Source organism: Schistocerca nitens, chromosome 5 (genome assembly GCF_023898315.1).
Source record: "Schistocerca nitens isolate TAMUIC-IGC-003100 chromosome 5, iqSchNite1.1, whole genome shotgun sequence".
Lineage (NCBI taxonomy): Eukaryota > Metazoa > Arthropoda > Insecta > Orthoptera > Acrididae > Schistocerca > Schistocerca nitens.
This window is the reverse complement of record NC_064618.1, coordinates 151,773,382-151,788,025: the sequence shown is the minus strand read 5'-3', so window position 1 is coordinate 151,788,025 and position 14,644 is coordinate 151,773,382. Positions and strand designations below refer to the sequence as shown.

At 42.7% G+C, this 14,644-nt stretch overlaps 1 protein-coding gene and 1 pseudogene across 1 annotated transcript in view; one reads left to right on the top strand and one right to left on the bottom strand.

Moving 5' to 3' along the window:
* The first annotated feature begins 882 nt into the window (after window positions 1-882).
* LOC126260320 (uncharacterized) overlaps window positions 883-14,644 on the top strand; it is a 392,453-nt gene continuing 378,691 nt past the window's right edge. The window contains exon 1 of the mRNA XM_049957644.1: window positions 883-973. Within this exon, the coding sequence (XP_049813601.1) occupies window positions 883-973 (91 nt within the window). The remainder of the gene's footprint in view (window positions 974-14,644) is intronic.
* Window positions 10,526-10,642, bottom strand: LOC126261469 (5S ribosomal RNA; annotated as a pseudogene).

Genomic DNA, 14,644 nt, shown 5'->3' with positions numbered 1-14,644 from the left:
ATCTTGTGTCTCAGTGCGCGACCGACCACCCAATCGATCCAACCGCCAATGACCATTGCCTGAGCAAACTCGAGCGGACTGGCGGCCTAACGCGCAGACTCAGATGTTGGAACTAAGCCCCGACCGGGCGACCACTCGCTGAGTTCTCTTACTGGTGGAGTGGGAAGACTCTCATTTTGCCTGCTTTAGAGGTTGACCCGAACGACAGACATACTAGCACTCCGAACGACAGGCAGACACTAAGTGCCTAACAAATGCGGACGAGAGACAGACTAGCAAGCTGGGGACGAGAGACTGACCGACTGGTGAGCTTATAGCGCCCCTTAAATGCACGTGAACAGGCAACCCTTCTCCTTTCCCACCAGAGGGAGACACCAAAGCTGCGATTGCCACAGCGGCGCCACCGCCAGAAACGGAGGGCGATTTTTCCCACGACTCACATGGGTCTAGCACAAACTACCACTCTGCGTTCAAGATATGTTAATTCCCGCCGTGCGGCCATAAATCACGTCGGAAACCTTCTCCCATGAATCACCTGAGTGCAAATGGCAGTTCCGCCCTTTTCTGCCTTGTGTACGCGATACTACCCGCATCTACATATGTGCATATCGCTATACCGTGACTTTCGTTACCCCAATGTACGTACAATGTTGAAAAATTGTAGAATCATCGTTCACGTATTTACTGAAGAGGAGGCGCCAGTGTTGTTTGAAGGGGTTGTTGGGCAGGGTGCTCCGTGCTTCCGACGGGGAGTGGCGCGTGGCGAGCGGACGCTCGCGTCGGTGCCGGTGGAGGGGGAGGGAGCATGCGTGCCGGCGGCGGCGGCGGCGTCGCCCGGCGTGGCGTCGGGACGGCGGCACCGCCAGTCGTCGGCGCGAAGCCATGCCGCACGCGGCGAGTCTCCGCCGTCCGGCGCTGCTGCCGCCGCTGCTGCTGCTACAGCTCGCGTTGCTCGCCGCCCTCGCAGTCGCAGGTAGGGGCGGGCGCCCGCAAAGTGTTTTGCTCTCTCTATGTTCTGCACTGCTATGCTCTGGCCTCAGGAGCCTTACTCTTCTTAAACTGGTTTATTTAGAAGAGTGTCAGAAGAGAACAAGAACTTCTACCTCGCATTTCATACTGTTTATTCAATATCCTCCACACCTTTCTGACACTATCTTCCACTTCTTTCATTTCCTCATGGTAATTTTTTATTCCCCTCACATCTTCGCAAATAATAGATAACGTGTATTCCAGTACTTGCACCTGTTAACAATTTTCAGAGTTCATTTTCTACATGTTCAGTAGCTGTTATTGATGCTTCTGCGTATGTCATCAAACCGCCTCCTTTCATTTTGGGGGAGTTCGACACAGACACCGTTCCATACCTCGTCTGTTTACCATTTCGTTATTGTACACGAAAATGGTTCAGTTCTCTACACTCTTTACCTTTCCTTCTCTTCAAAGACTCTGCTATGCAGAAAACTTATAATTTTACAGTTTTAATCATTTCGAAGGTCTAATGTTTGAATAAAAGAAATCTGTATTTTTTAACCAGGTTTCCGTCGTCTTTGGTGTATACTAAGTTTTCGCTTATGTTCCCTTTGCTTCGTCTGCCTTCGTAAGTTAAGTAATGCACGTTATCAGAACCGTGCAAAAATAAGAGGCTAATAAATTTCAGGAGGAATCTTTAAAACTCGAGCGGAGAAAATACTTTCTACAAAGTTCCTCGTAGCTAACAATTGTTAACCAGAGTGCGACTCAAACCTGCACACTTGCCTCATTAAACAATTTCAGTGGGTAAAGTATTAACAAGGTACTGGAAGGCTGCAAATTGGTGTTGGAAAATGACATGTGTGTCGAGACCTTGGGTAGTAAACGATTATAGCCCTTGTAAAGATAAGTTCAGGTTTGAATCAGTGTGCTGGACCACAGTTTTAACCTGTCACAAGTAAACACCTAACGCTATTCATGCTGTGATAATCATCATTCCTGCCAGAAGAAAGACGTTTTCCTTTACAAATAACATGTACTTCTTTACTACACCGACTGAGATCACCTATTACATTACACAATGCATTCGTTTTTTATGTGGGCCGGGTTTTAGATCTCCGTAGACTCTTTTATTTCCAGCCTCTTAGGGTTCCAGGAAACCTTTTCAAGCGCAAACCTTCTTGTTTCCTCCAACAAGCATGTGGCTTTTTTGCTTCTGAGGTAACACATACAGTCGAAACGTTAAAATTTCACCTCCGCCTTATTTCTGTACTATTGCTAATCGATACGAAAAGCATTAAAAACTTGCAGAGTCGCTTGTCACTGTTCCCTTAAAATCCCGGCTTCGTGTTAGTTTTAACAGCGTCTAACAGTACTTGTTGCTGCGTGTCCTGACCTGGTGCGAAATAACTGTTGTGTGTTTTGTTCACTCATATGATAAGAGACGGACGTGTTATGATTCTTTCATCTCAGATCTCCACGCTCGGTAGACTACTTCACGACTTGTACATTTATTTGAATGTTGTTACCCTTTGCGTACACCGATTCCCTCATAAAGCCCATTTATTCTTTTGATAGACTCAATTCAGTGAGCGATTACAATATTCTTCTAATTGATTTGATTGATCTAGGACACGTCATGTGTTCGTTTTCGCTCCTCTCACATGCTACTCATTTTCAAAGGGCTTAGGCCTAAATGCTTCCTTTATTCACGACGATAAACTTCAAACGTTTCTACAATAACCGTTCATTAGCATGGCTGCATCGTTACTGTTAAGTATCTTTTTTTTTTTCACTCACTTTTCAGCTGAATGCTGTACATCGTAGTGGAGTTGTGTGGAGTTCAGAGATGGGCTTCGAAACGAGAACACTTGCAGCGGGACACAATTTTTTACATTTTCAGGCAGCGAATGAACCGTTCGAGATGCAGTGATGACACACTGCAGAGCCAGACAATAAATACAACAGTAGCGCGGAACTGTATATGTGCACGAATGTACTCCACGCGGCTTTATTTACCTTGCATTATTTAGTCGGGTCAGGGCGTAAAGTAACACACACTGACAAATGTAACACCGTATTTTCTGTTTACATCGTATTTGAACATTAAGGAAACGCTACGTGAAAGTCTCTCTTATTGAACCGAGCTGTTGCTTTCAACAACGACAGTAATAAACAAACTACATAATCTGTCTCAGTTGCTAGTTTTTCGTCTTCTGAAGACAATTCGTGTCGGCAGAGAAGATCATATTTAGAATCTCTTGTCTCATACATTTACTTTAATACTCTGAGTGATGATAATAGTAATTCTGATATCACGTTCTTGCGCCAGTCACACTGGACATTTGTATTTTTCCAATTTTTTATTACGCACCTTAGCTATTTCAAAAACATCATCGATAGTCGTGCTGGTGTGAAACATTCTGTCTGTATACCTATACGATTTCTGTGACTTAGCCCTGCAATTAGCATCATACATTGACAATGACGGTTTGTGTAACAAATGACAAGGATACGATTCCCATTTATCTAATTATACACTTTTTATGATTTGAAACTGTGGTTTTAGATCGTAGGAGAAGTAATGCTCTGCTTATTCTTTACACATTCCGCAACAAAATGGGTTCATTAACAGTGACACTTCGCCCACCTGGTTCTCCGAAGAAATCCGTTAGTGCACCCAGTAATTATTGAAAGAAAGAATAGTCATTTTCGATTCTCACAAGAACTGAACAAAGAAAAATTTCGGAATGTAAATAAGGTTCGCTCAGCACGCCTTTTCGATCGAATTTCTCTCACCGGTATTATCGGCTCTAACAGGTGGGAAATGAAGAGACCACGGAGACACAAGACATTTGTTGCGGTGACAAATGCATTCCAGGTGTTGCATTCAGGTGGGCTCTGAGTAATAAGATGTAACTAGAAGAAAGATGAAACTGAAAAAGGGACATGTCTTATTTATTCCTTAGTGACACAGACGTTTATCTTTATGTTTAGCGTGATGTACGAAAGATCGGCAAATCCACATTAACAAATATGAGGTTGTAACTTCCTGTTAAGATTTTTGTGCTGTATCATCCAAATTCTGTGCAACAGGAATCGGACCTCTGTATCTGAACTTGGCACGCAACGTGCCGCTTTGTATGCCCCATTGCACCACTCAAAGACTCAAAGCCTAACTTTGCAGCAGAGAGTCACAATGCACGCTGATTAAAGTGAAAAAGACAAATAAATACTGTGTATTAGAGAACCTATTACGTATGTTATATTGGTACGTTAGGAAGATTCGAGGTAAAGCTAGTTGTTAAAATAAAGACTGAACACTGCTGCCAAAGATATCACTATTTTAAATATCTCGGCTAAAACTCATTGTCTGTATTTCAAGTACTGATGATAAATATATCATTTTAACTCAGTGAATTTCGTTTAATAGTGTATTTCTAATACATACTTTCCACTAATGTGAGAGTAAGTTCTAACAAGTAGAGCTCACGAGTATTGTGGGCTAAATTTAGAGGCAAGGGATCTAAACTGGCAATTAGATATATATAAATAAAGACTAACGTCGATTTATGAGTCAGGAAGTAACACTCAGCATCTTCTTCATGACGATTTTTTTTTGTTTTATTTAAGAGACTTTAATTTAAAATCTCTCAGTCAAATGTGTACTCTCATACACAGCTGTTGTATGTTCTGCGTCAATATTGCCTTTCTTTAGTTCTTATTAACTTTCGACTCATACAATTTACATGTGTTCCACTTCGGGCACTGTAAATTCCTTTCATATTTGGTAGCATAAACAGTTGATGATTATACCATAATCTGGCAAAAATTAGCAAGAAGCCTGTGGCTAGAGTTTACCGAGCTATGCCTATAGTACTATAAACTGCAAAAAATGCATTATAATTACAGGAGAGAATAAGATGTATTTGTTCTCACTGCTTTCTTTGTAGATGTGGCACTTACCGATAATGTGTACAATTAAATGACTACTCGATTATATGAATTTATTACCAAAAAGGAGGACCTACTTTAGTAACCGATTTCGCTTGTGCATGGTGCAAATGAGGGGGAGGGGAGGGGTGGCGTCCGATCCGGGGCTAGATGGATGGAATCCCGGTAGTACGATGATACAATAACTATTCATCAATTGGTTATTCCCAGGAGGGCAAGGAGGCGTGACAGCGTATAGTTTCTGATCACTGAACGGAGTGGTCGTGACCTCGCTTAAATTTCTCATTTCTCCGCAATGTCTCAAGACGTGATCTTGTATCATACCGCATATGGTGATTGGTTCATCGTAGGTGGCCATTAACGTCAGTTCTGTCCTTGGTATATAACGAAACAAGTGTTCTATAGTATTTCTCTAGCCTTCAACCTCCCTCTTCTCTCTCTTTCTCTTCTTCTTCTTCTTCTTTTTGTGCAAAACGATAAAGACAGTACGTACTCCCAGCATGTACTACACCTTACACTGCGGCTCCAGATAATCCAAAGACAGAGGTGCACGTAACATTAAGCACAAATAACAGGAGGGCTAAACCATTACAATTGTAGCCTGCGTCCCTCCTGTCACTATATTTACAGTGTGTTGCTGAAGACAGGCGTGAGGAACCATACTGGTCGTTACAGTAAGTGTGAAAAATCTGAAGTATGTCCTATGCAGCGAAACACAACTTGTAGTCAACTTCAAGTTCCTGAGATTGGTGCGAGCTGCAAGGCGCTGTATATTTATATAAGAACATGGAGTCTGCAAATTTTGCTATGGCTATTGGCCATCTAACTATCCCGAAACAATACAATACATATCATGGCAAGAGTTTGGTTCAAAACTACGAAAGTTCTGGGCAAATAATTCGATTGGTGGTAAAATGAATCCTTTGCTGGGAGGTCCCTGAAGACTTTGGTTGTGATTTAAGTTGCTAATGACCAGCTATAGTCATTGCTGATAAACAGATGCTCCAGACCTCTTGAGTCGCATAAGCATATGCATACCGCACATACAGCATTACTTTCTCAATAATAGTACAACACCTATACATCTTCTAGCAATGGAATACATTAACGTATTTGAGTAAACGTCCACCTATCAATACTCTGTTCGTCTCAGATTAATAAGAAACACAGAGATCGGTAACCATGATATTCTCGTTAAGAGTGAGTTTATTACTGATTTGCTTTAATCTCAGTGTGCTATGGAAATATGTTAATTAATTTGCGTTAAATGATTTAGAGCTAGTTATAATATAAAGCTAGCTACAATAAATTGTGATGTATTAAAGAAACCAAATTTGTGGATATAAATTAGAGGTACGATGAGGTTTAGTTACAATTCTGTTGTATGGACACCCAAGTCATTTATTCTAATGATTAAAGATTTTGCAGATAGTAATATTTTTGTAACTGATAAATGATATTATGTAAATTAGAAAGAGATCATGAAAAATGAGGAAAGATACAAGACCAGAAAAGAAGCAGAAAAATGAGAAGACGGCAGGGGAATGTATTAAAAAATGGAATTCTTCGAGGGAAGGAAGATAAAGATAACAGCCTCAATTAGTCTGGAGAACTGAAAAAGAAACATAGTGAAACAATGAAGGAATACCGAAGGGAAGGAAGGAACAATGACTGATGGTGAACTGATTTCGAATGTACTCCGCCTGCCGCTGTGGCCGAGCGGTTCTAGGCGCTTGAGTCCGGAACCGCGCTGCTGCTACGGTCGCAGGTTCGAATCCTGCCTGGGGAATGGATGTGTGTGATGTCCTTAGGTTAGTTAGGTTTAAGTAGTTCTAAATCTAGGGGACTGATGACCTCAGATGTTAAGTCCCATAGTGCTTAAGGCCATTTTTAGAATGTGCTCCCTAGAAGGCTCCTAACCAGAAAGAAAGAAGAAAAATCGTAAATTAGCTATATGTAACACATGCACCACCTTTCATCAAACGTATCCTGGCACATATTAGTGGAAATTTATAAGGGGTGTTGCATCCTTCGTTTTTACGACGAAATCTGCTCAGGACACTTTCAGTGACGTGTCTGAAACTTTATGTAGGAAGGGCGGCCCAATCTTCCTCAAGAGCCGAAATCAGAGACGGTAGTGATGTTGGGGGTGCGGTCTGGAGCACTGTCAAAGACCTACTAGAGCCGAAAGATGTTATTAACGTTGGGCTCACTTCATTTCAGGAATATTATTCTCCATAGACCATTGTTCGCAGATGCTGAATTATAACACGGTGCATTGTCATACTGATACAGTCGTCGTCTGCAGATTGTTCCTCTCCTCTATGCAGTATACAATACCTTAAAATGTGTTCGCATTATTACGCGTCATGAGGGTGTCACACGATAACCACAAAAAGATCGCCATCCTGTAACACCAACGCCTCCGTACTTCACTGTTGGCACTACACATAATAGCAGTTCACATTCTCCAGTCAATATCCAAATGCAAACCCAGTAGCTTAAATCATCACTCCAAATCACTCGTTTCCAGTCATCCAGTGCCCTCTGGCGACCTCTTCACAGCACCTAGAGCGTCGTTTAGTATTAGCTACAGAATTGTGTATCTTACGAGCAGCTCGACCATTGTAGCCTGTGCATCTTCACTATCTACGAACTGTCATTGTGCTAGCTGGACTACTGCTAGCACTTTGGAATTCACTAGTGGTGTTTTCCACTGATTTCATGCAACTTTTTATAATCGCTATCCGTGATGGGCGGCGATGCTGTGGGTCAGTCAGTCCATGAGATCTGCCTCCTGTTGGTTCATCTGTCGTTGTTCCTTCGCTTTTCCATTTCACAATCACATCACCATCAGTCGACCTGGACAGCTTTAACAGGGCTGAAATGCCCCTGATAGATTCGTTACTCACGTGTCAACCAGTGACTAGTCCACGTACGCTAACACGGAGCTTTTGTGGCCTATCGATTCTGCTGTTACTGCTTCTCCACCGGTAACGCAATACTCCTCGAGTGGCAGATTCACCTCTCGTGACATTTAGTGGCCTGTTTCGCGTTGCACGGGAGTATCCGAAAGCTCTTGATCAGATAGTGTAGCTGCGGTTCGTGAGACAACTACATAAAGTATGGAACTATGATACGTGGGGCTCACAAATGTACGACTACCTTCCTGTCCTTCCCGTCTCGCGGACAAACTCGGATCAGTGGCGGACGGACCTTTACTCGCGTGTGCAGCATATTTTAGCGCGGCGAAGTGGGCGTCGGTTATATCTTCGCGGTAGACAACCAGTTTTCGCCTAACAGGCGTCTGCCATAGATATCGACCATCCACTGGAGTCGTCTGCCGTTCACTTTCGGACTAGAACCGGCGGCATTCCACACAACTTCTATCGGCTGCGTCTTGCTAGACTTGCGGTGGCACCTGTGAGCTTCATCAGCACTCTTGGCCAAAGTCTTCAGCTCGCCTAAAATAAAACTGCTCAGTCAGATGTAGTCTAATGCAGTAGTTTTCAACACAGATGCCAATCTAAAAGATTCATACACACTTCTTGCTTCAATAGCTTTATGAAGCACACAACACACATTTTCAGTTCAACCAATTGAATTATTTGTTTAAAAAACCTCTCTATTAGGCGTCCACAGTCTATAACTCTATTGCGTTCGCAGAAAAATCGTTTTCCAACCAAAATTGGCTGTAAGGCGTGAGATTGTAAAGTTTGAGGCGGCAGCGGGAAGTCATCACTAATCTGTGCTGCCTGCAGCTCACAGGGACTAGTGAATTGCACTGGCTGTCTTGTGACGCCCCTGCCCCCAATCTTTTACTTACTTGTATATCTTAACCTGTTATCCCACAAACGCATAAACAGCTAAATGGAAGCTAAAAATGGTCTTCACTCCACAAGAAAATATTCGAAACGGCGTAAGAATATCTAAAGGGCATCAAACACCCTACTACTTACATATGCGCGAATAGTGGGTTTCTGGAGCCCTTTTAATCCCATAGCTGTCTAAGCAATAACAACCACTAGAACTACCCCAACGTCAGCATCAAAATGCTGACCACGCAGCTAGCGGATTAAGGCAAGGAACAAGAAAAAGAAGAACTATCAGTATTTCTAGTTCAGGATTCTGGAGGTACATCACAGCAAGTAATATACCATGCATGACAGGCAACTTTTCCAAACAGTGGCAAGGTAAAATTTGTTACATTAGAAACCATATATATACATAATTTATATTTTTAGAATCAGCAGTCTTCTGATAGGCATGACGCGGGCCGCCACGAATTCCTCACCTGCGCGAATCTTCGTCTCCGAGTAGTAGTTTCACACTTCTCTTGACCAAGAATCCCTATTTTGACTGTGATGGTCTGCTTTTTATATCCTTCTCGCTTTGTTCGTCATGGGTTGCTTTGCTTCCAAGGTAGCAGAATCCTTTACCTTCGTCTACATCTTGATCGCAAATTTTGACTTTAAGCTTCTCGCTATTCCCATTTCTGCTGCTTTTTATTAGTCATCGTTTTAGAATTTATTCTCAGTCCACATCTATATTAGTAAAAGGCGAAAATGGTCAGCAAATCCCACTTGCAGGATGTCTACATAATGACTTCCAAGGACAAGAAAACGTTCATTATGAGTATTTCATACAATGGTAACCGAATTTAAAAATGTATCATAATGTACTCATTAAAAACATCACTCACACCGTCTTCAGGCCACAAATGTCCCATCGGGACCATCCGACCGCCGTGTCATCCTCAGTTGAGGATGAGGATAGGAGGTCGTTATGATGGTTTTCTTTGACCGGAGCCGCTACTATTCGGTCGAGTAGCTCCTCAATTGGCATCACGAGGCTGAGTGCACCCCAAAAAATGGCAACAGCACATGGCGGCTGGATGGTCACCCATCCAACTGCCGGCCACGCCCGACATTGCTTAACGTCGGTGATCTCACGGGAACCCGTGTATCCACTGCGGCAAGGCCGTTGCCTATTATAAACATAATGTTACGTTAAAACTTCAACACAATAAGTGAAGTATTAAAGCTGGAAACTGTGTGTAAGTTTTGCGGCAGCATAGCTAACGACGGTTAACTTACTCAGTCTACACTCATCCACTACTTGAAAATGAGAGCACTGTGCGATTTGCAACAATCTTTACACAAAATTTTAAATCATTTCGAAAGATTTTATCGTTGACACACCCGCCGCCCACAACGTAACAAAAATGAAAAAAAGTTTATCGATTACTACATTTTTGCTATCCATTCAGTATAAGTTCTGCACCAGGCATGACGTTTTAATGTGTTGCTCCCTTACCTCTATTCGATAAACATTTTACGGACGTTATCCCCATCTTCCATTGGGTGAACGTGAATTACTAAATCATTATACAACATATTTTTACTCCGTCTACAGGCCGCAAGCGACCCATCGGGACCATCCGACCGCCGTATCATCCTCAGGTGAGGATGCGGATAGGAGGGGCATGGGGTCAGCACACCGCTCTCCCGGTCGTTATGACGGTTTTCTTTGACCGGAGCCGCTACTATTCGGTCGAGGAGCTCCTCAATTGGCATCACGAGGCTGAGTGCACCCCGAAAAATGGCAACAGCGCATGGCGGCTGGATGGTCACCCATCCAAGTGCCGGCCACACCCGACAGTGCTTAACTTCGGTGATCGCACGGGAACCGGTGTATCCACTGTGGCAAGGCCGTTGCCATTATACAACATATAGTTTATAAAATATAATGCCATAAAGAATGGGATGCTTGAAAAGCCGGTTTTCTGTAAAATAATTAGGGTTTTTTGTCGTTGCTCATGAAGGTTTTAGGTACTTATCGTCATATATACAAAGTGTGATCAAAATGTAACTGAGTTTTTCTTAAAGAATCGATATTTATTCATCAACATCAACTTTGCTCCCCTCAAAATAATCCCCCTCAGATATGATGCACTCATGCCAGAGTTTTTCCAACCTTGGAAGCATTTTTCGTTGTGATGTTCAGCTCCTTCAGAGATTCTATTTTAATCTCATCATTGGTGGTAAAACGACCGTCCTTTCATGATTCATCTCTCGGGAGCAGAAAGAAGTCACAGGAGGGGCTATGCCCGGTGTATACGATGGCTGAGGCAACATAATGGTTATGTCTTTCGCCAAAAAATCGTAAACAAACATTAAGGTGTGAGAGAGGGTATGATCGAGATGTAGTTTCCAGAGTGATTTTGCAACAATTCTGGCCGTTTTCTTAGGATACCTTCACGCAAATGGCGTATAACTTCTACGTAGTATTCCTTATTGTGCGTATGACCATAAGGTTGGAACCAGTAATCGAAGAAAACAGTGAAAAGAACCTTCACATGTGATCGAACTTGTGGAATTTTTTTCCACTGGGACTACTGGCCCTTGGTTTCGACGTCTTACCCTGATATACACGTTTCGTCACCTGTTAGAACCTTCTTTAAAAATTCTGGATCGTTGTCGACTTCATTCAGCAATTCCCGAGAGCTGTCTGCGCGACGTCGTTTTTGGTAGAAATTCAACAATTTCGGAAGAAACTTTACTTATGCACGTTTCATGCCCAAAACATCCGGAAAGATTGTTCGGCATGAGCGAAAGGGTACGGCGACTTCGTCAGCAACCCCTCTGATGGTGATTCGACGATTTCCCAGCACCGTCTTCGTTACTTCTTCTGGAATGCCGTCTGTAATTGATCTATTCGGGCATCCAGGGCGGTCGTCATCTTCGTCTTCTCGACCCTCTTTGTAACATTATACCACTCTTGTCTTATTCATAGCAGATTCGCCAAAAGCCACTGTCAGTGTTTCGGATGCAGTGCTGTACTTTATTCCACTTTCCAAGCAAAATTTTATGAAAATTCTTTGATTCATATTTCTCGAAAGTAAAAATTCGCCGAGCGCTGCAAAACGTGAATAACATTGTCGACTGTCAACAATAAACTAAATAATCGAAATAGCTGATAATGCAAACATATATACATCAGGAACATCTGTACCAGAAAGGTAAAAGAAATTTGAAAATGGGGTGCAAATTCCCGGAAACTTATAAAAAGTTCCCATTGCTTTTTGATCACAAATCGTATAACACATCAAACCATTTTTAGGTTAATGAAACTCTGACGCTGTTTCGTAAAAGGCGTAATGTGTCATGGTCTTGATCTGGTCGCTCTTACAAAGTGTTTCACTTGTCGTTACCGATGTCGTTTTAGGCACCACGCAACGTTAGAACTGGCCTTCAAAAACCACGAACAAGATATTCCTATACTCTCGCTCGCTACACGCAAGCTACGTATTAGTCCTATAGAAAAAAACTGAACAGGAACTTTCTGTATGAAATTTAACGTAGTTACTTTTAGTACTGGGATACGTTTACGCTGGAGGCAATGCTATTTGAGTTATTAAAAAAAGACGCAAAATGTTACCCTGTGATGTCTTAACACATGTTCTGCCATCCTGTTCCTTCATCTTGTCAGTGTTTTCCGTAAATTCCATTCTTCGCCGATTCTCCGGAAAACCTTGTCATTCCTTACCTTATCGGCCCACCTAATTTTCAATATTCTTCTGTAGCACCGCATATAAGTTCGTCCCTGTTAGCTGAGTGGTCAGCGCGACGGAATGTCATACCTAACGGGCCAGGTTCGATTGCCGGCTGGGTCGGAGATTTTCTCCGCTCAGGGACTGGGTGTTGTGTTGTCCTTATCCTCATCATTTCGTCCCCATCGACAGGCAAGTCGCCGAAGTGGCGTCAACTCGAAAGACCTGCACCAGGCGAACGGTCTACCCGACGGGAGGCCCTAATCACACGGCATTTTCATTTTACCGCATATCAAAAACTTCTAGTCACTTCTTTTCCGGTTTTGTCATAGTCCACGCAGTACGACAGAATGCTGTGCTCCAACGTACATTCTCAGAAATTTCTCCCCCTTAACAGTGCACAAATATTTCCAACTATACGAACTACTTCCGCTATTCGACATTTTTTTAATCTCTATTGATTCGACTGTTACGCGACCAGCTTAGTGGGTAATTTCGTTCGCATTATTAACTTAACGGTACCCAAGAGGGTAATGGAAGAAAAGCGAGTTTTGTAAAGGTTACACTAAAACTAATTACGTGGATAATTCGATCCAAACTTAACCCTTACAAGTATGGTAGGTTCGTAGTCAGAAGGCCCTTCGAATACGACGGAATTGTGTATTTTATACTGTTAAAAGTCACAATGACCATAACAGGTCCAATGTGGTAAACTAAAACGTCACAGATTAATTTTCTTTTTTCTTTTTTTTTTCAATGGTAGGGTTGAGTTTTACACAGAGAAGACGAACTTGCCCCCCTTCTGGCAGCGGTTTACCGTAGGTCTCTAGAAGAGCGTGGCGTTCAAAAAGATTGGAAAAGGGCACAGGTCATCCCCGTTTTCAAGAAGGGACGACGAACAGATGAGCAGAACTATTGACCTATATCTCTAACGTCCATCAGTTGTAGAATTTTGGAACACGTATTATGTCGAGTATAATGACTTTTCTGGAGACTAGAAATCTGTTCTGTAGGAATCAGCATGTGTTTCGAAAAAAGACGATCGTGTGAAACCCAGCTCGCCCTATTCGTCCGCGCGACTCAGAGGTCCATAGACACGGGTTCACAGGTAGATGCCGTGTTTCTTGACTTCTGCAAGGCGTTTGATACAGTTCCCCACAGTCGTTTAATGAACAAAGTAAGAGCATATCGACTATCAGACCAATTGGGTGATTGAATTGAAGAGTTCCTAGATAACAGAACGCAGCATGTCATTCTCAATGGAGAGAAGTCTTCCGAAGTAAGAGTGATTTCAGGTGTGCCGCAGGGGAGTGTCGTAGGACCGTTGCTATTCACAATAGACATAAATGACCTTGTGGATAACATCGGAAGTTCACTGAGGCTTTTTGCGGATGATGCTGTAGTATATCGAGAGGTTGTAACAATAGAAAATTGTACTGAAATGCAGGAGGATATGCAACGAACTGACGCATGGTGCAGGGAATGGCAACTGAATCTCAATGTAGACAAGTATAGTGTGCTGCGAATACATAGAAATAAAGATTCTTTATCATTTAGCTACAATATAGCAGGTCAGCAACTGGAAGCAGTGAATTCCATAAATTATCTGGGAGTACGCATTAGGAGTGATTTAAAATGGAATGACCATATAAAATTAATCGTCGGTAAAGCAGATGCCAGACTGAGATTTTTTGGAAGAATCCTAAGGAAATGCAATCCGAAAACAAAGGAAGCAGGTTACAGTACACTTGTTGAATATTGCTCACCGGTGTGGGATCCGTACCAGATAGGGTTGATAGAAGAGATAGGGAAGATCCAACGGAGAGCAGCGCGCTTCGTTACAGAATCTTTTAGTAATCGCGAAAGAGTTACGGAGATGACAGATAAACTCCAGTGGAAGACTCTGCAGGAAAGACGCTCAGTAGCTCGGTACGAGCTTTTGTTGAAGTTTCGAGAACATACCTTCACCGAGGAGTCAAGCAGTACATTGCTCGCTCCTACGTATTCTCGCGAAGATACCATGAGGATAAAATCAGAGAGATTAGATCCCACACTGAGGCAAACCGACAATCTTTTTTTCCACGAACAATACGAGACTGGAATAGAAGGGAGAACCGATAGAGGTACTCAAGGTACCCTCCGCCACACACCGTCAGGTGGCTTGCGGAG